This window comes from Arachis hypogaea, chromosome 17, assembly GCF_003086295.3.
Source record: "Arachis hypogaea cultivar Tifrunner chromosome 17, arahy.Tifrunner.gnm2.J5K5, whole genome shotgun sequence".
Taxonomy (NCBI): domain Eukaryota; kingdom Viridiplantae; phylum Streptophyta; class Magnoliopsida; order Fabales; family Fabaceae; genus Arachis; species Arachis hypogaea.
In genome coordinates this window covers 4,437,866-4,457,861 of record NC_092052.1, presented here as the reverse complement: position 1 = coordinate 4,457,861, position 19,996 = coordinate 4,437,866, and the positions used below count along the sequence as shown (strand labels likewise).

At 37.8% G+C, this 19,996-nt stretch overlaps 3 protein-coding genes across 4 annotated transcripts; 2 read left to right on the top strand and 1 right to left on the bottom strand.

The window, feature by feature from the left end:
• The first annotated feature begins 2,208 nt into the window (after positions 1-2,208).
• On the top strand, positions 2,209-5,750 carry LOC140181028 (uncharacterized). The gene is made up of 2 exons (XM_072223319.1): positions 2,209-5,091; positions 5,164-5,750. The coding sequence occupies exons 1-2, from the start codon at positions 4,897-4,899 to the stop codon at positions 5,590-5,592; spliced, it is 624 nt and encodes a 207-aa protein (XP_072079420.1). The 5' UTR covers positions 2,209-4,896; the 3' UTR covers positions 5,593-5,750.
• A 651-nt stretch (positions 5,751-6,401) lies between these two features.
• Positions 6,402-11,282, bottom strand: LOC140180452 (uncharacterized). The gene is made up of 3 exons (XM_072221620.1): positions 9,048-11,282; positions 7,656-8,813; positions 6,402-6,710 (listed from the first exon to the last, which is right to left on the bottom strand). The coding sequence occupies exons 1-3, from the start codon at positions 11,280-11,282 to the stop codon at positions 6,402-6,404; spliced, it is 3,702 nt and encodes a 1,233-aa protein (XP_072077721.1).
• Positions 11,283-15,265: 3,983 nt separating this feature from the next.
• On the top strand, positions 15,266-19,843 carry LOC112764301 (SKP1-like protein 1A). Of its 2 annotated transcripts, XR_003183087.3 has the most exons (6): positions 15,575-16,846; positions 17,035-17,682; positions 18,066-18,245; positions 18,576-18,610; positions 18,933-19,174; positions 19,370-19,843. XR_003183087.3 is itself a non-coding variant. In XM_072223318.1 (3 exons), exons 2-3 carry the CDS (start codon positions 17,134-17,136, stop codon positions 18,219-18,221), a joined length of 705 nt encoding a protein of 234 aa, XP_072079419.1. In that variant the 5' UTR covers positions 15,266-16,846; positions 17,035-17,133; the 3' UTR covers positions 18,222-18,485. The 2 variants fall into 2 exon arrangements, 1 of the variants encoding a protein (XP_072079419.1); XM_072223318.1 differs by lacking the exons at positions 18,576-18,610; positions 18,933-19,174; positions 19,370-19,843 and having other exon boundaries at positions 15,266-16,846; positions 18,066-18,485.
• Positions 19,844-19,996: the final 153 nt, after the last annotated feature.

The window sequence follows — 19,996 nt, the reverse complement described above, 5'->3', positions numbered from 1 at the left end:
AAACGGACGGTCCGATTTTAACATTAAAATTTTTTTTATATTCGAAATTACAAATCGAAGGCACCAATTTGTAGCTCCCGTAACAAAGTTAAACACTTCTCTTCTCACATCATTGGAAAATACACTCTTCTCTCGCACACACGAAAAACAAAAAGTGACTTGTAGCTATCACGTTTACACAAAGGCAAATTCTCTAGTATAGACATACACAAATATCCATACCTATAGATTCTGATGTGTATGGAGAAGGGAGTGACGCGTGGAACAAATACTTCTACAGTTCTGCTCTACATGAGGGCTCGCATTCCGAAAAGCCTGACAGCACAGTGACCCAAACAGGAGAGATCAGGTGTTGTTGGAGGTTTACGTTAAGATCAATGTGTGGTTAATGAGTTTGGTGATTATGATTTGAGAATGATTTTTGGTAAATGGGCTGAAGTTATTTGGGCTCATTTAGGGCTGTTCATTCTTTGTGTTACATACTAATTGGACGAAAGAAAAAAAACCATATTGTATGAACTATTGATCCAAAATAAAGAGGTGGATACTACAATGAAGATGGCAAATATATCTTCTTATAAATATGCTTTGGTTAAAAGTGTAGTTTATTTATTTAGCCACACTTTAAACAAAAATAATACTTTTATAAATATCAAAATCTAACCATATAATCTATCATTCAAGGATCAAAAAAATATATTCACATAAAGACAATTATAAAATTTTCATTGTAATATTTAAACAAAGAAAGACATAAACCATTACAAAATAAAGGAGAAGGAAATGACACACTGACACAGTATTGTAAGAAGATACAATCTCCTTCACCATAAGGACTAGAATGTTTTACTAATTTATATTATAATAATATTTTTTATTTTTGAATCGGTGACAGTTATTTTATTCTTCTAAAAAAAAGAAATAATAATTAACACGGTACAAAAATATGTAATTTTTTATTTAACATATATTATATGATTAGTAAAAAATATAAAAAATAATTAAAATTTAAGATATTAATAAAAAAATATTTGATGTTACTAATAATATTATTATAATAGTAAAAATAATAATAATATGAAGTGTATGTATTATTATAATATATTTAATTTACTTTATTTGTTATGGAAACATGAGGAATGTTAAATTTTTTACTAAATACTTTTGGAGAAATTTAAAATTTTTTGTATTATATAAGTTTAATCATCGTAATATATTTATAGCTAACGTAATCAATTTTATTTATTAATAATTTGACTATATTAATAATAAATACATATTTTATGTTATGTAACTTTAATGATCGTAATATATTTATGGTTAACATAATAAGTTTTATTTAGTAATAATTTGACTATATTAATTATATATTTATTATTAATATATGTTTTATATATTTATTATTAATATAGTCAAATTATTACTAAATAAAATTTATTATGTTAACAATAAATATATTACGTAAATGAACAGCTCCAAATGATATTATGTTAACAATAAATAATATTATTAATATATTATGTTAACAATAAAACTTATGTTAACAAAAAATAAACAGCCTAAATGAGCCCAAATAACTTCAGCCCATTTATCAAAAATCATTCTCAAATCATAATCAGTTAATCACTAAACTCACATTAACCACTCATTGATCTTAATGTAAACCTCCAACAACACCTGATTTCTTCTGCTGTGCTGCCAGACTTTTCGAAATGCGGGCTATCATGTAGAGCAAGACTGCACAGCATTTATTCCACGCGTCACTCCTTTCTCCATACACATCAGAATCCATAGGTATGGATGTTTGTGTATATCCACACTAGAGAATTTGCCTTGCACAAAAACATATAAGTTTTTACTCAAAGTTTTCACCGTATTTCCAATCGGTCTTTAAGTTTTTAAAATGACCAAATAAAATATTACCCACACACGGGTATCTTTTCTTCATTGTTATTTTTTGTTTTTTAAGTGGTTTTTTTTTGCTATTCACACAGAGAACGAAACAGCAAGTTTCCTATGCTGTGTCCGGTGTGAAATCAATCTATTGATTGGCTGGTTTACCAGGTTTTCTTACTAGGGTGGAAGACCAACACGGAAAGGGACCACCTGCGAAAATCACGCCATGGCGTGGCGTAAGTCAACACACTTTACTGTAAAACATCCTTCTAAAGGAAATTAATAAATATAAAAAAAGTTCAGGAGGACAATAGAAAGAGAATGAGAACAATCAACAACGTGAACGACAGAATAAAAAAGAAAATTAAAATCAAAGAAAGCAATCGGGATTCTGCAGCGCGGATGCTTGTCAAGCCTTTAGCGATTGGTTCATTTTCTCTCGTCTACCCAGTAAACCAGGGTTTTTGGAGATCTGTTTTAAGCCGGACGAGTATAGTCGGCTCCGCAAGGATTATGAGCTTGCGAAAGCTCATTTTTACACTCTTGCGAAGGATGGCGGATTCAGTGTGATCTGCTGCTCTCTCCACGATTGGTACAAAAGGGGTAAAAAAAGCTCGTACAACGATTTAATAAGATGGACGGCGGATCTAAAACTTGTGGGGATCGATAAGAGCCTTACGACCGAATCTGGGGTTTTGAAGGGACACGCTGATGCTATTGAAGAAGGTTTGGTGGTTGACGGCGATGGAGTGATCCCCGTGCCTAATGTCTCCAGCTATGTCCTCTCTCAGGTCATCCTCTTCTTGGAGAAGAAACAACATTTCCAGGAGACCCACGACAAAGCTGCCGCCCACTACGAGGCCTGGTCCACCGCCTTTTTCAACCGGAACAGCCACGTTCTCCCCGATTTTTGGAGGAATATAGAACTATGTTAATAGTGTGTATCTATATAATATGTGTCAGTGTGTTGTATGAGTGTATAATGCATGGGTGTAATGTCTAGGATTAAAAGTTGTCCAATCTACTTGACCAAAAAAGAAAGAAATAAGTGACTCTTTGTAGAGAATCATTCCGATAAAAATGTATAAAACTTTTTTTTTTAAAATTGATTCGTCCTGGTTCTGGGGGCCGAGCTTAGCGACTCCGAGCAAGCGTCCATCGGAGAGGAAGAGCTATACGTCGGCCTGGAACGAACACCACGGCAGGAATACCTGCAAAAGATACTTCGACGCTCAAGTTAGTGATAATCTCGAAAGTGAGAGTAATAAAGTAAAAAGTGAAGACTGAGAATGAAACCTGAGACCTAACCGAGGATATTAGCTCGGTTTTATAGGAGTTGTTTTTATCCGTTAGTGGATAAGTCCTAGTTTGTAGGTTGGTTATGATATTCAGTTTTGGTGATTAAGTTTGTTTGAGCACGTTTCCTATTTCTTCCAATAGGTGAGGCCGTGTATGTTTGATTTCGCGCCGAGCTTATCGGGCAGTTCATATAAGGCTGATCTTATATGCTCACGTGCCGAGCTTTTAGGGCGGCCGAGGATAAGGGTGACGTATCATAGCCCCAAGCTTGCCGTAATCCTCGGTCGCTGAGGTGTCGTATATGTTCCTTGTAGCCCCCAAGCTCGCCGTAGTTGGGTGAGTTGGTTTTTAAACGTTTTTCGTAGCATTTAATGCTTACTCTGTTTTTCGCGCCTTAATGAATGATTGATTTAATTGTGCTGCGCGTTCCAAGGAACCCCTGGCCGTTTGATTTGCAGAGTGCTGATCGTGGGTTTTTTAATGGTTTCGATTTAAAGGGTAACGCTTCACTTCTAACTGTTTTATATTCTGTAATAAACAAGGTTGCTTCCCTTAGTTTTGTGTTTTGGGAACTTCTGCATTTTCGAGAAAAAATGAGCAAGAAAGGTGAGTGCTGATCCGAGTCTTTGTTCCTTTCCTCCTGTCTCGATTTTATTTTTCTATGCCTTGTTTCATGGAAGAGGGAAATTCTGGTGTGGGTGAGGGTGATATGAATGGTTGGGTTGATTCAAGGGTTAAGGAATATGTGTCTCAATTTTGTGATAAAGAGTCAGTTGATATGTTAGGCTCCAATGTCTGGGTTAGGCGTGGTAGTGGAGTAAGGATAGAAATACTTCCCTGCGATGCTGGTGACCGGGTTTTCCATTGTCGTGATGACTGGGCTTACTTCTATATGTACAGTTGTCTGTTTACTGAGTTGGGGGTTAGGGTTCCATTTTCCGATTTTGAGTGCAGTGTTCTTTATTGATTAAACTGTGCGCCTAGTCAACTTCACCCTAATTTCTGGGGGTTTGTGAGAGCTTTTGAAGTGTTGATGGAATTTCTTGAGCAACCGCCCTCTCTTCGGTTGTTCTTTTCCTTATTTCAAGCAAAGGGGGTTGATCGGGGTGTTTGGATTAACCTAAGTAGTTATCCTCGTCGTGCGATTTTTGGCCTTTACAAGTCCTCTTTTAAAGACTTTAAAACTATGTATGTTAAAGTGAGGAGTGTGCCCGAGGAGTTTCCGTTCTACTTGAATGAATATCTCGTTGAGAGGTTCCCTTTATTTTGGTGTTCTGAGCCTATGCAAGCTTTAGATGCGGATGATAGGTCGGTTAATGATCAACTTATGATGGAATTTTTGTTTGAAAAATTGGGCCCAAAGGGATTGTTATTCGTGTCGGAGTTGTTGAAATGGGATACAGATAGGGTGGCTGTTCTGAAGTATTTAGGTAAATTAATCGTTTTTTATTCGTTGTTGTTTTCTCCTCGCTTGTTCTCACTCTTTTTGTTTTCTGAATAGGTGAGAAGGCGCCGACGATCACTACTGCTGGTCTGAAGTTATTCTTTAGTCAGCGAAAAAAGGCTGAAAAGGAGGGTTCGACTACCAATGTTGAGAAGGACTTTGTTGTTTATCCTGATCCTGCCTTTAAGGCCAAGCGAAAGAGAGGTCGTGTGAAAGAGAGAGTTGCTGAGGCTTTCTTGGAGAAAGGAGAGTCTTCCATGGAGCTCCGAAAGGTGGAGTCGGCTTATGAGTCTCAGAAGAAGTTACATGGTTATTCGGAGGATGTACATAGTCGGTCTCTATGGGGTAAGTTATACCCTTTTTCTGTTATGGCGGATGAACTTTGCTGCTTTCCGGATGATATGAAGATGATTGAGGATATCGGACACGTGGGAGTGAGTCGGTTTCTGCAGGTAAGTGTTGTAATTCCTATTTTTGTATGTTCGTGCTGTGTTGCTGTTTTGATATGCTTTTTCTTGTCTTAGGTGATTGGTGCGCGTATCGTGGCTGTTGGGCGTGCTCAAGAGCTCGCCCTTGAGAAGGAAAATAAGTCTGCTTTAGATGTCGCCGAGCTGTCTTTGGCTTTGGAGGAGAAGGAGAAGACCATCACAGAGTTGTCTTCTGAGCTGGCTGAGGAGAAACGTCTTCGGCTTTCTTCTGCAGAGGAGGTAAAGACTACTAAGGTTGAAAATGACCGCTTGGGGTCAAGGGTTAAGGAGTTGCAGGCCGAAGTCTATGAGGCTTTTGCACAGGGATTTGAACGTGCCGCTTCTCAAGTGCGGGTACTGTTTCCTGAGTCGGACGTGGATAAGCTTGACGCGACCAAGGTGGTTGTGGGTGGGCAGCTTGTGGAAGATGAGGCTGTCGTTGTTGATGAAGGCGAGGGATCCAGTATTGGTGACAAAATTGAGTAGGCTTTTAGTTAAATTTGTAAGCTTTGTATGTAGTGTTGTGGTTCTTTAGAACTTCCTTGTTTTGTTTTTTTGTTGGATAATTCGAAGTACTGTTATTGGTGATGATATTTTGGATTCCGGGCATATAGCTCGGCTTAATGATGACTTATTTTATAAAATCTGATATTTTGGATATGATTGTCTATTGGAAACAATCGTATGTATGTATTGAAGATGGCCGAAGCCATTTCTCTGTTTGAACGAACTTGTTAAAAAATGAGAGCGGGTGCTCTAACGTAGTACTTTGTGGTTTTGAATGGAAGCGCTTAAGATTTTGCTTTGAGTAACTTGATGATAGTTTTTGGTTGTACTTTTTCGAGTATAATGCTCGGCATGCGCATGTGGATTTCCGAGTATGAAGCTCGGATTAATTTTGAATATGTATTGTTAAAAAATGTAGTAGTTGTTAAGATAAAAATTGATTCGATTTATAAGGTACATTGGTGTGGTGACTTGTGGCGTCCGGCCTCGTTAAAATCCTCTCCAAGTAAAACCCATGCGATTTGGGAAAAAACCTTCAGAAGGGAAAAAGAGTACCATCATTCGCTATTATACAGACTATGACTGATATTCCCTCAGAGAGGAGACGTTCCATGTCCCTGGAAGTTGATCTCCTTTAAGGGTTTCTAGTTTGTAAGCCCCCTTTCCGAGATTTTGAAGAACTCGGAAGGGTCCTTCCCAATTTGCTGCTAATTTGCCATGTGCTGGAGGTTTCCGAGCTTCTTCTGTTCGTCTGAGCACGAGGTCTCCCTTGTTGAAAGACCTGTGAACTACTCTTTGTTGTGTCTTCGCTCTAGGTATTGTTTTCTGGCCCGCTGCTTTATGGCGGAAATGTCTCTTTCTTCTTCTACAAGGTCCAACTCGGCTGTCCGAGCTTGTAGATTATTTGATTGATCATAGAGCTCGGTCCTTAATGTTGGGACGCTGACCTCTACTGGGATGAGTGCTTCCGCGCCATATACTAGCTTGAAAGGAGTTTCTCCTGTCGCAGATTGAATGCTGGTATTGTAACTCCATAGAGTTTCTGGAACAAGGTCGGCCCACTCTCCTTTAGCTTCGCCGAGCTTTTTCTTTAACCCCTGCAAGATAACTCTGTTAGCTTATTCAACTTGTCCGTTAGTTTGTGGGTGCTCTACGGAGCTAAAGTGATGTTTGATGTTAAAATTTGTTAGAAAAGCAGCGAGATTATGATCGATAAATTGTCTTCCGTTATCCGAGATTATCTCTCTGGGGATACCGTATCTACATATGATATTTTTCCATAGAAAATATCGCACTTTTTCTGCTGTTATACGTGCTAGTGGTTGTGCTTCTATCCACTTAGAGAAATAGTCTATTGACACTAAGAGAAACTTTACCTGGCCTGGCGCTTTTGGGAAAGGTCCGAGGATATCCAATCCCCACCTATCAAAAGGCCAGCTTACCTCTATGGTATGGAGCTCCTCGGCCGGGGTTTCTGGGAGGGTGGCGTTTTTTTGACAATTATCACATGCTTTGACTTTTAGGATGCAGTCCCGCTTTATCGTCGGCCAATAATATCCTATTCGCAGAATCTTTGCCGCTAATGCTCGGCCACCGATATGGTTGCCACAGACTCCTTCGTGTGTCTCAGCCATGACATCCTCGGCCTCCTCTTTGCTGATGCATTTTAGGAGTGGCTGGGAGTGTCCTCGTCTATACAGAGTGTTTCCGAGCTTTGTATAGAAACTTGCTCTTCTTCAAAAAAGCGGTAAGTTCGGTTCATCATCTGGTACCGTCCTTATGGTGATGTAATTGAGGAAAGGTGTTCTCCAGTCTGGTTCCTGCATGATGCTTAAGATTGTGTCCTACTCAAAACTTGGTTTGTTGAGTGTTAGTTGTGACAAGGTCGGCGTGTTTTCCGTTTGTCTTGTTGTGGCTAACTTGGATAACACGTCGGCTCTGGTGTTTTGTTCTCGGTTTACATGAATAATATCAAATTTACTGAACTTTGAGATGAGATCCTTCGTTATGAGCGAATATTTCTCTAACAAAGGATCCTTTACCTGGAATTCGCCCTTTACCTGGTGCACCACTAATGAAGAGTCACAGTAAACTGTTACTCGAGGTATTTTCAGTTCTTGGGCGAGCTTAAGTCCGGCGAGCAAAGCTTCGTACTCCACCTGATTGTTGCTTGCGTTGAATCGGAATTGTAGTGCTTGTTCAGCTATAACTTTGTCTCCTTCCTTCAGCAATATCCCTGCTCCGCTGCCTTCTCTGTTTGATGCTCCATCCACATGTATACTCCAATTGATCTCTGTGTTTGGCGCGTCGTTAGTCATTTCTGATATAAAGTCGGCTAGCACCTGTGATTTCAGTGTCTTTCTTGGCTCATATTGAATGTCAAACTCGGAGAGTTCGATTGACCATTTTGTCAGTCTTCCGGCTAGCTCGGGTCTGGTTAATATCTGTCTTAACAGTTGGTCCGTTCGTACTATGATTGTGTGGCTCTGAAAGTAATGTCGCAACCGTCTTGCTATGGTGATTAATGCTAGTGCCAATTGCTCTATCTTCGGGTACCTTGTTTCTGTTGGTTGCAGTACCCTACTGATGAAGTATACTGGGTTTTGCTTTCTTTCTGTCTCTGTTACTAATACCGAGCTTATAGCATGGTTAGATACTGATAGATATAAACACAATGGTTTACCTGTCTCTGGTTTTTGGAGAATTGGTGGTGATGTCAGGAGCTGTTTTAGCTCGGTAAAGGAGTTCTCACATTCGTCTGTCCATGTGAACTTCCTGCCCTTAGAGAATGTCTGGAAAAAATGATAAGATCGGTTTGCCACTGCGGGTAGAAAACGCGATAAGGCATCTATTCTCCTTGCTAGTTGCTGGACTTCTTTTACTGTCTTTGGGCTTGTCATGTTCAGCACAGCTTTGCATTTTTCTGGGTTGGCTTCGATGCCTTGCGATGTTAGCATGAATCCGAGGAACTTCCCTCCTTGTACTCCAAACTCACATTTGTCCGGATTGAGTCTCATGTTATATGCTCGGATTTGTTTGAAAATTTCTACTAAGTCGTCACAGTGTGATCCCTGCATATGAGTTTTTGCTACCATATCGTCTACATAGACCTCCATATTGCGGCCTATCTGCTGTTGGAATACTTTGTCCATTAGCCTTTGATATGTCGCTCCTGCGTTCTTTAAGCCAAAGGGCATTACCTTGTAACAAAAGTTTCCATGTTCTGTTATAAAGGCTGTTTTGCTTTGGTCTTCTGGATGCATTAGAATATGGTTATAGCCAGAGTATGCATCCATAAAACTCAAAGCTTTGAAACCAGAGGCGTTATCAACTAATTTATCAATGCAAGGCAATGGATATGCATCTTTAGGACAAGCTTTATTTAAGTTCGTAAAGTCGACGCACATGCGCCATTTATCTGAGCTTTTTCTTACCATTACCACGTTGGACAACCATGTGGTGAAGCGAATTTCTCTGATGAAACCTGCGTTGAGGAGCTTCTGAGTTTCTTCGAGTGCTGCTCGCTTTTTCTCCTCTCCGAGGTTCCTTTTCTTCTGTGCAACTGGTCGGACTGTTTTATCAATTGCTAACTTGTGGCAAATGACCTCTGGGTTTATTCCGGGCATATCATCTGGAGTCCACGCGAAGAGGTCGGCGTTCTTGCGTAGTATGTGTATAAGTCTTGCGCGGTCTTCTCCCTCTAATGCTTCTCCGATGTATGTGCATTGTTTGTCATCTACTGTTAGTATTATTTGTTGAAGGTTATCCATTGGCCGAGGTCTTTCGCCGAGGTCTTCTCTCGGATCGAGATCGGCTAACATTGTAGTTTCGGCCGAGCTATGTATGGCTTGGACTTGAGGCCGAGCTGTTTCCCTTGGACGTGCTTGCTTTAGGCAGGCATTGTAGCACTGCCGAGCTTCATGGTGATCAGCGTACACCGTAGCAATCCTGTTCTCCTGCACTGGAAACTTGACACACGGATGTAATGTGGACACCACCGCTTTGAATATATTCAAGGCGGGCCTCCCGATTATAATATTATAAGGGCTATAATAGTCTACTATTAGGTACTGAATATCAAGTGATTTTGACATAGGGATTTCTCCCATTGTAGTCTTGAGCCATATATGTCCCATGATGGGGACTCTTTCCCTGGAGAAACCGATCAGCTCTCCTGAGGAGGGTTTTATCATTTTTTCTGATAATTGCATCTTTTTAAAGGTAGAATAAAATAAGACATCAGCGCTACTACCTGGATCCAGCAGTGTTTTTCTTACCAACAGCTCTCCGGCTTGGATGGAGATCACCACTGGGTCGTCAAGATTTGGGCTAGCCGATCTAAAATCTGATTGATTGAAGGATATCGTGACATCTGGGTCCTCATTCTTTTTTGGCTGTAGAGTTCCTTCGATCGCTAGCATCGCTCTGTAACTTCGTTTTCTGGCCGAGCTTGTTTCACCACCGCCTACGTATCCTCCTGATATGTGGTTGATGATGCCTCTTGGTGGATCAGAGGTGGTCTGTTCCTTTTTGTTTTTATCTGTCATTGCCCGTTTGTTTTCTTCCCTGTCTGAGCTTACCCTTCTGGCTTTCTGGCTCTCGACGTATTTGTCGAGAAGACCTTGTCGCGCCAGTCTTTCTAGGAGGTCTTTTGCGACAATGCAGTCGTCTGTGGTGTGGCCGAACTTTGGATGGAAGGCGCAGTGCTTGCTCCTATCCACAAACCTTTGGTCTTGGTAGTTGCCTGCCCGAGCTGGTGGCTTCACGATTTTGGCATTTAAGATCTCCTTTATGATGTTCTCTCGCTTGGTATTGAACCTTGTGTATGTGTTGTACTTTGGTGTGAGCTTGAAAGGCTTCTTTGTATCCCTGTTGCCTGGTGATCGGAATGTCTTGTCCTCTTCCCTCCTTTGTGGTTGTCTGTCCGGCCTTTGGGCCTCGCGGAGCTCTTCAATCTCCATTTGACCCGCAGCCCTTTCCCGGAACTCCTCCAGTGTTTTTGGTTTTGTTATTGCGATGGTTTCGCGGAATTTACCTGGTCGAAGGCCGGCCTTGAGGGCATGGAGGTGGACATCCGGATCTAAGTCTTGGATCTCCATCATGGCCTCAAAAAATCTGGTCATATAGTTTTTTAAGCTCTCATGTTGGCCTTGCTTGATCGTGCCCAGGTAGTCTGATCCATGGATATAAATTCTTGATGCAGCGAAATAGTCAATAAAGGATCTTGCCAGCTCTTCGAAGGAGGAAATAGAACCTGCAGACAATTTAGAAAACCACAGTAATGCAGCGCCGTCAAGATAAGTGGGGAAAGCTCGGCACAGCACCGGCTCATTGTTAGCGCCGTTAAAGAACATCATTGATTGAAACTTTTTTATATGAGCTCGAGGGTCACCAAACCCCTTGTACGGTTCCAGCGCTGTAGGTAATACAAAGTTTTTCGGCATCTGGAACTTAGTGATCTCGTCAGAAAAAGGGTTCTCGAGGGTGAACTTCTCCTTTGGTGGAGTGATGTTCAGGGGATCTGCATTGCCCTGCACCGAGATCTTAGAGCTTTCTCCTTCGTGCTTTCCATTGGATAGTTCAGCTATCCTCCGCACCTCCGCTTGGAGCTCAGCGATTTGTGCTAGAAGCTCTGCCTGTGTGGGCTGGGGGTTCCCATTGTCAGCCATGTCCGAGGATAGGAAATCCTGCAAAATAAGGTAAGATACTAAATAAAATAGATGGTGAGGTCAGATGTATTCCGGCCCCACGGTGGGCGCCATGTGATTCGTCCTGGTTCTGGGGGCCGAGTTTAGCGACTCCGAGCAAGCGTCCGTCGGAGAGGACGAGCTATACGTCGGCCTGGAACGAACACCACGGCGGGAATACCTGCAAAAGATACTCCGACGCTCAAGTTAGTGATAATCTCGAAAGTGAGAGTAATAAAGTAAAAAGTGAAGACTGAGAATGGAACCTGAGACCTAACCGAGGATATTAGCTCGGTTTTATAGGAGTTGTTTTTATCCGTTAGTGGATAAGTCCTAGTTTGTAGGTTGGTTATGATATTCAGTTTTGGTGATTAAGTTTGTTTGAGCACGTTTCTTATTTCTTCGAATAGGTGAGGCCGTGTATGTTTGATTTCGCGCCAAGTTTATCGGGCAGTTCGTATAAGGCTGATCTTATATGCTCACGTGCCGAGCTTTTAGGGCGGCCGAGGATAAGGGTGACGTATCAAAAATATTTTTTAATAATTAAAATTTAATACATAAAATCGATTAAATCGTGTTATTTTTATCAAAATTAGATTAAACATATATAATCGATTAAATACTGGTCAAATTTTAACAAGTACCGGCTTAAACTTTCTATACTATGGGGTTTCTAAATTAATATGGGCTTAGTTGGTATAACCCGCTCAATCCCCAACAGAACCAAGTCACCTACAACAACTTCATGTCCACATTCATCTCTTTTGTCCTTTTTTTTTTTGCTGCTTCTAGAAATTCTATTATTATGATTACTTTAACAATTAACATGGTCCTCCAATTGAGGAAGTTGGTGACTTGGTCAATTTGACTATGTAGGTTCGAGAATCTAGTGAATTTCCACCACTTGCCCCCACTTCATTGGACTTGTTATGTTCCGCCCGGAGGGGGGGAGGAGCTAGATAAGATATTTGTAGCGGGCTAACTTTGTTTCTTTAGAATTATTATTGAGGTTGATTGAAAATACGAGTAAAAGAAAAGTTCATGTTAAGTTGATTAGTTAAGTACATAATTCTAAATTCTTTGACAAAAGGAGTTGTCTTTTTTTTTTTTTTCTGGAAAGAAAATAAACGACAACAAAAAAAAAGAAGAAAGAGTTGCCTCTAATAATTTGTAGTGATATACCTCCTTTATTTTTTGTGTGCTAAATTTTGCGTCACATGTATATGTTAATTAACCAACATATGTGTATTATTGTTGAATATATATTTTAAAAGATTCAAATTTTAAAACAATTATTATATTATTTAATGAAATTTAAAATATTAAATTTTTAAATATATATTTAACAATAATTTGATAAATTCGTTTAAATAAAAAAATTTTATTATAAAAAAATTACAATTTAAAAAGATAACATTTTAAAATACAAATGACAAAATAATTTATAATAATTTAATTATTTTTATTATTTTATGTAAAGAAAATTTTATTTATTAAGGTCTAAAAATAATATTAAAATTAGTACTATCAAAAAATATTTTAAATTTTATATTATGAAAAAAAAATTATATAAAAACTAATTTGATTAATTTTTAAAATTTTAGGGATGAAAATTACTTTTTAAACTTTTAAGAATTATTTTAATTATAAATAATTTTTTTACATGTCAAGTAATACTTGGCATGGTAAGTGTCATTGACCTGTCATGTCAACTAATTATCTAGTGACACGTGGCACTTAATGTGACACATCATTATCTAACTAATGGAAGGACTAATTTGACTTACGTTTTATCTTTCAAAAATTAATATGACTAAAAAAATCATTTGAGAACTAATCTAAAAAATGAATGATCTTTCAAATACGAATTTAACTATTAACCTATAGTATAATAGTCAACATAATGAATACTAATAATAACTAAACAATTAAGGGCCATAGAGTTAATCTATGAATCATGCACATTTTGTTGAGTTACTATATTTGCATATCAAAACATAGTACGAAAAGGATATTTATTTGGCATTCATTCGACACATGTATCCAACTATATTTTAATAAAATATAAATAAATAAAAATATTTATACTTTATTTTATTATAAAAATATTAATATAATTTTATATTATTATAATTTTCTTTTTTCTTATTTTTTTTATCCAAACAAATTTATTTATTTATTTATTTATTTTATTCAAACAACACATAAATAATTTAATTTTTTATTTTTTCTCTTTTTATTTTTTTATCTTTTATTTTTTTTCTTTCTTTTTTTTTTCTATATTTCAACAAAGTGTTAACTATATAGAGAGTAAAACTTTTCATGGTGGATGACTTTATCTTTAAAGTATCTATAGAATACAGATTAATTCGTTTAAACTATGAATGTTTGTAAAAAAATAATAAATAAGAAGATTAATAAAGTAGAAAATATAATTTTTATTATGTGTAATTAATTTAAAGATAATTAAAAGAGTGTTTATACACCTTGTTAAGGAAAGTGTGTTGCACCTTGACTATAAAAATAACATGTGGAATTTGACTTACCTTGTAAGAAAATTAAACCTGGTAAACCAGCGAATCAATAGCGAGAGAGTTTGTACCTGATTTCACACCGCATACATAGCATAGGAAACTTCCTGTTTCGTTCAGTGTGGGAAAAAAAAAACACTTAAAAAAAATTAATGTCTACAGTTTTTGATAGGTATTTAAACTTTCAAACACTATTTGGTTATTATAAAAATATTTTGGGCCATGACATGTTTCAATGATTATTATTAGTATTATTATAAAAATATTTATGCAACATTTAGTGATTAGATTTTATGACATCTTACTATTAAAAAAATATAAAAACCAGTTTTTGATATAAAAACTGATTTTTTTAGTATAAAACCCGATTTATTATCGATTTTATCATGTCAAACTAATTTAGTTAATTAATTTAAATTAAATTTTTGTTTAACAAAAAATAGACTTAGTTTTTGGACTAACCATAACTATGTATAGCCTTAGTTTAAATTGCTTTTGAACTTGAAAATAAATATAACTACTCCTGAGTCCTGAGTGTAAATGTTCTCATCCCTTGTGATTAGACCATTCACCAAAGCATATTACTGCTCTAGAACCAAGATTAATTTCCCTACGTTATTCACTAGTTATTATTATCTAGGTAAAATCCAAATATTATATTCTTCCCTAGAATCTAAATTGTAGTTGAATTTCACGTGTACCTTTTGCTTTAGTGATGGAGTTGATCAATTTATTTCTTGGATATACGATTTAGCTTTCTCTTCTTTCAAGATGTTGGTAATGGTCATGTCCTTAATAACTCATCTGTATAATTGATTATGCATAATTTTTACTATATATTTAGCGAAAAATTCAGTTACTTGTTAATTTAATCAATGAAAAAATAGTAGGAAGCTAAAAATTTTGGTTGTCATACAATGAAAATTATTATTCTTAGATTTATTTTTCATACACTGTTACTAAAAGATAACGAATAACCAATCATATATCACCAAAAATATTTAATGGCCATATATAATTCTTCTTGGGTTCATTTTCTTGATCGTTTAATGGCCATATATAATGAAGCATGATAAGTGCGACCGCTATATTAGTGGTGGCTATTGCCGTGGATTTCTTCTTGGGTTCGTTTTCTTGATCGTTTAATGGCCATATATAATTCTTCCTAATACCAAAGATTTTCTACAAAGTTTATTCTTGCGTTAGCAAGAAATCTTTTGAAGTTAGCTTTATATATGGAGAGAATTTATAAAGGGAAGAGAATGACAGCTCTTCAACTATGATGCAAGAACACGCTTATTCCAGCAGATAATAAATGTCTAGGAAATTCTTTAGATCATATTTGCCACTGAATTTCAGATTTCGAATAATCTAAGTTGGAAAGTGACATTTTAGACTATCTTCTAAATTGAATCAAATTATAGCGGTGTCCTATTTTTTTTTTTTTTATATAAACTGCGGTTTTGAATAAAATTTTTTAAGACTAAAATGTTTAAAGTTTAACTTTTAACATACTATTTCTTTAAAAATAACACCATTTATATAATCTATTAGGAGAGATATAGGTCATGAAATAAATACACATCATCCCCTCATTCCACTTAGATGGATATTTTTTTTTTTTGGTGACTACTTAGATGGATATTGAGCTAAGATATTAATGTTTTGCAATATATTTAATAAGTTTATAAGGTAATTTCATAATTTATCACTATTTATATTCAACATTTTCCAAAACAAACTAGAAACAATCTTGGTGCTAACAGAAGTCACTAAAGTGGGATCATTTATAAAAGGAAAAATATAAAAATAGCAGTTCGAATTTGACATTCGAGTACAGCAGACCGTGGGGACTGGCCCCTTTTCCATGTAGAATAAGAAAGCCCGTAAACCAGGCAGTCAGAAACCAAATTTGAAGAGGCAGTGAGGGGTTCAGTTCCGGCTTTTCCTCTTCCTTCTCCACTTTATCTTATTCATGGAGCGTTCTCCTTTGTCTTCCGGGCGGTTGTCCTTGTGCTTCGACTTTTTCTGTGACGTAAGCAACAGCGGAACTGTATTACGGGAAGAACTAATTAGCGAAATTTTGCTACTCAGGCAATCGGGATTCTACAGCGTGAATGCTTGTGAAGCCTTTAGCGATTGGTTCATTTTCTATCGTCTACCCAGTAAACCAGGTTTTTTTGCGTTCTCTCTTGACGTGGACGAGTATCGTCTGCTCTACGATGATTATAAGCTTGCGAAAGATCATTTTTACACTCTTGCGAAGGACGATGAATTCAAGGATCTCTGCTGGACTCTCTACAGTTGGTACAAAAGTGGTAAACAAAGCCGGGTTTTGAAGGGCCACGCTGATGCTATGGAAGAAGGTTTGGTGGTTGACGGCGATGGAGTGATCCCTGTGCCTAAGAAACAACATTTTGATTTCTCTTTCTTGTGTCCTGGATTGATGTATCCCGTGTTGTTCGACTTTTTCTGTGATGCATGCAACGACGGAACTGTATTGCGGGAAGAACTAATAAGCGGATTTTTGCAACTGAAGCAATCGAGATTCTACAGCGTCAGTGTTTGTCAAGCCTTTAGCGATTGGTTCATTTTCTCTCGTCTACCCCGTAAACCAGGTTCTACAATGATTATGTGCTTGCGAAAGCTCATTTTTACACTCTTGCGAATGATGACGGATTCCTGAATCTCTGCTACTCTCTCCACCGTTGGTACGAAAGTGGTAGAAAAAGCTCGTGCAAGCCTCTAAAACTTGTTCCGTTCGATAACAGACTTGTTGCTGAATCTGGGGTTTTGAAGGGCCACGCTGATGCTATTGAAGAAAGTTTGGTGGTTGACGGCGATGGACTCATCCCTGTGCCTAATGTCTCCAGCTATGTCCTCTCTCAGGTCATCCTCTTCTTGGAGAAGAAACACCATTTCCAGTAGACCCACGACAAAGCTTCCGCCCACTACGAGGGCTGGTCCACCGCCTTTTTCAACCGGAACAGCCACGTTCTCCCCGATTTGCATCAGGTCAGCTTTCGCATTCTGTTAGATGCCGTTAGTTAGTTAGCCGGTTAGAATTTGATTTTGAATTAGACTCTGTGGAAGCATGTAGTGTAGGCTGCAGCTGTTAGCTTATTCCTTCAATGAGAAATCGTTTCCCCTTAAATCTTAATACATTTGATTTCCCTTTTTCATTATTACTTTGGATCCTCTAGGCTGCGCAAGATCTTCAGATCCCAAGCTTGCTTGAATCAATAAGTAAGGTGCAAAAGCGCAAGGATGGTGGCCACCTCAATGACAATTTGTCCAGCGAAATGTTCCACTATTTCTGTGGTATGGCCGGCAACAACAAACGCGGTAGAGCCATTCTGGAGGAATTGAATAACATCAAGTTATTTAGAGGCTTGGATAAGGTTGCCTGTGAAAACTTCGGAATATGGTTCACTCAGATTGGGGATTTGGGTAGGGACCATCACAATGAATTCAAGACTCTCATGAAGTCCCCTGACTTCAGTCAAGTCTGCCTTTCTCTTTATTGGGGCGACGAACGTCTGCAGTTTGCCCAGGTCTCCCTAAGAAGCCAAGACGGAAAGGTCTTGAAGATCGATAAGAGTGTTGCCGTTGATGAATCTGTGTTTTTAAGACGCTGTGTTAGGTGCAGTGATTGGTGGACTGAGATCCCTGTGAGCATTGGTAGCCCTGTACTCTCATCGGTCATTGACTTCTGTTGTAAGGTATGGGATTTCCATAAGATATATGGTTCCCGCCGGATCAAGGAGGGCCTTGTGGTTGTGGATCATTTCCGGTGCTGGGTCACAGATTTCCTGAAGAATAACATAGACATTCTCTCCGAATTGTACGAGGTTGGTTTCTTTGATCTTGTCATGTACCATCTGTTTCTTGTTCTTCATATTATATGCAACATAGCACGAATTTTATTTGGTATGCTTTTGGATGACCCATGACTCTAGTGCTTGTTTTATGATATGTCACTTACTTAGTTAATCTGAATCACCCTAGATTTTGGGCTCGGTTTAGGAAAGTTTCTGAATTTTATCCATTATGACGTGTGTATCATGATATATGTGGTTCTCATTGTTAGATTGAGCATCTGCTTAATACTTGTCTTTGAGAGGAGCAAATTTCCTTTACTAGTTAGTGTACATGCTCCAAAAGTTTTCTAATCTTTTGATCTCCTCCATGTTAATTTGCAAATTAACTCAAAGCTGTCACTGTTGTTGTTTAGGCTGCTGACTTTCTTGAAATCCCGAGCCTGTTGCTGCTTACAACTGAGGAGGTGACAGATCTGGTGACGAGGCCCCTTGATAAGGCATCGGTGTTGTCTGGGAAACTATCATTTTCACGAATGCTCTCATCCCTTTTTGTTAAATTCACAGAGTAGGGTTGGCCATCAAGTAGGAAATTGGTATGCTGTTGTTAATCAAAGGACTACTTGATTTGATCGTTCCCCATTTTTATGTTTACTTTCTTGGTAAACTTCAGTTTGTTCTCTATTTGAAGGTTTGTAGTAGCAATTGATGATGAATCCATCCATTTGGATATTGCACTATCGATCCCATCTAGTGGGATAAGATTTTGTTGTTGTAAATGTAGCCTTACTCTGTAAACGATTATGTATATAAGTATATTATTTTGATTGAACTTAGTTGATTTTTGTATTGGTTATTTCTTTTCTGACTATAATGCTTTCTTTCAAAAATAAAATGTTGTTGCTCACCTGGTTTGAATTTGATAGGTGTCTGGTGTCTACTCCCTTTAAAGATGTGAATGGTAGGTGCTTTCCCTTTCATAATCATTCAAAGTGACATCAATAATTGTGAGGAGTATTGTGATCGTATTAGCAAAGGTGACTGCTAGAGCATAGGAGGTCAATCAGTTTAGTATTAGAAAAAAAAAGGGAATTAGTTAGTATTTTGTTCAAATATAAAGCAAATATAATACAGAAAATGAAATAGATAGTTAAAGCAAAAGACCTTTTTTTTCCATAGTGATTTTATTGAATAAAAAGAATGCCTCCCTCTTCAAGGAGACATTCTTTCATTCTTCATGGAGTGACTGGAGCTAGAAGCATAAAACTTATGTTTGGTTGCAGAATTCTATGGCTTCGCTCATGAAGCATGATAAGTGCAACCGCTATATTAGTGGTGGCTATTGCCGTGGATTTCTTCTTGGGATTTGCTTAAGAAGCTGCGATGGACCTGAGTTGAAGATGGACAAGAGTGTTGCTACTGCTGAATCCCTGTTTTTGCAAGACCGCATTGATTCTAATCCTGATTTGCATGAAGTCGAGGTGCCCGTTGATAGAGACATTCTTTCACAAGTCATCGACTTCTGGTGAGTCATTTTTCTTAAGAGATGGGCCACTTTCTTCTTGGAGCGTAACAGAAATACTCTTTCCAATTTGAAAGAGGTGAATTTATTAACGCTATGTCATATACATACTCAGTTCTTGTTCTTGACATTAATTATGATGTGCATATTTTCTAAAAGACTGTCTACATGCTCTTAAGAGTTTCAAATATTTTGTAGGCTGCCGACTATCTCTTCATTCCGAGCTTGTTGGAGTTGACAACAAATGCATTGGCAAATTCTGTGCAAACGAAGCTTCACCCCACGGCGGTGTGGTCAACAATCCTTTTCAGTTCTCACCAATAATGGCTCCCTTCTTCCTTTATCATTAAAGGACTACTTGACTATTCAACATCCGATGTATCTTTGTTAGATTTTATTCGTTTCTTGATAGCAATGCATGATGAGCTTGTTTGGATAATGCTTTCCTCATCAAGGTTTGTGGTTAATGGAGCATAGACTCTAGAAGTTTAAACGATGAGGTCCATATAGATTTTCTTACTAGTGTTTAATTTTCTAAGGCATTAAGTTGATTGATGTTGCTCACTACCTCTAAAGATGAATGGGGCTACTCATTCATGGTAGATGCTTTGCCCCTCATGCTCATTTACAGATTACACTACAGTAAGATAAATCAAAGTGATTTTAATTTTATTGAATGGTCTCTTCCCATTGTTGCATACTATTATAGAAGAATGTTAGAGAATTATCAGAATTTATTATTTTTGGTCATCAAGTAGGCATAATCCACGTTAATAAGTTTTGTCTCATGCCTCCCGCTATTCTCTTTAGTGAAAAACTTCCTTT

Coding starts and splice junctions, on each gene's coding strand:
- LOC112764301 (XM_072223318.1), top strand. CDS start 17,134: ATGTTCCACTATTTCTGTGGTATGGCCGGCAACAACAAACGCGGTAGA. Junction 17,683..18,065: donor TTCTCTCCGAATTGTACGAG/GTTGGTTTCTTT, acceptor GTTGTTGTTTAG/GCTGCTGACTTTCTTGAAAT.
- LOC140181028 (XM_072223319.1), top strand. CDS start 4,897: ATGGAGCTCCGAAAGGTGGAGTCGGCTTATGAGTCTCAGAAGAAGTTA. Junction 5,092..5,163: donor GAGTGAGTCGGTTTCTGCAG/GTAAGTGTTGTA, acceptor TTCTTGTCTTAG/GTGATTGGTGCGCGTATCGT.
- LOC140180452 (XM_072221620.1), bottom strand. CDS start 11,282: ATGGCTGACAATGGGAACCCCCAGCCCACACAGGCAGAGCTTCTAGCA. Junction 8,814..9,047: donor GGTTGTCCAACGTGGTAATG/GTAAGAAAAAGC, acceptor TTTTGTTACAAG/GTAATGCCCTTTGGCTTAAA. Junction 6,711..7,655: donor AGGTAAAGGGCGAATTCCAG/GTAAAGGATCCT, acceptor GTTATCTTGCAG/GGGTTAAAGAAAAAGCTCGG.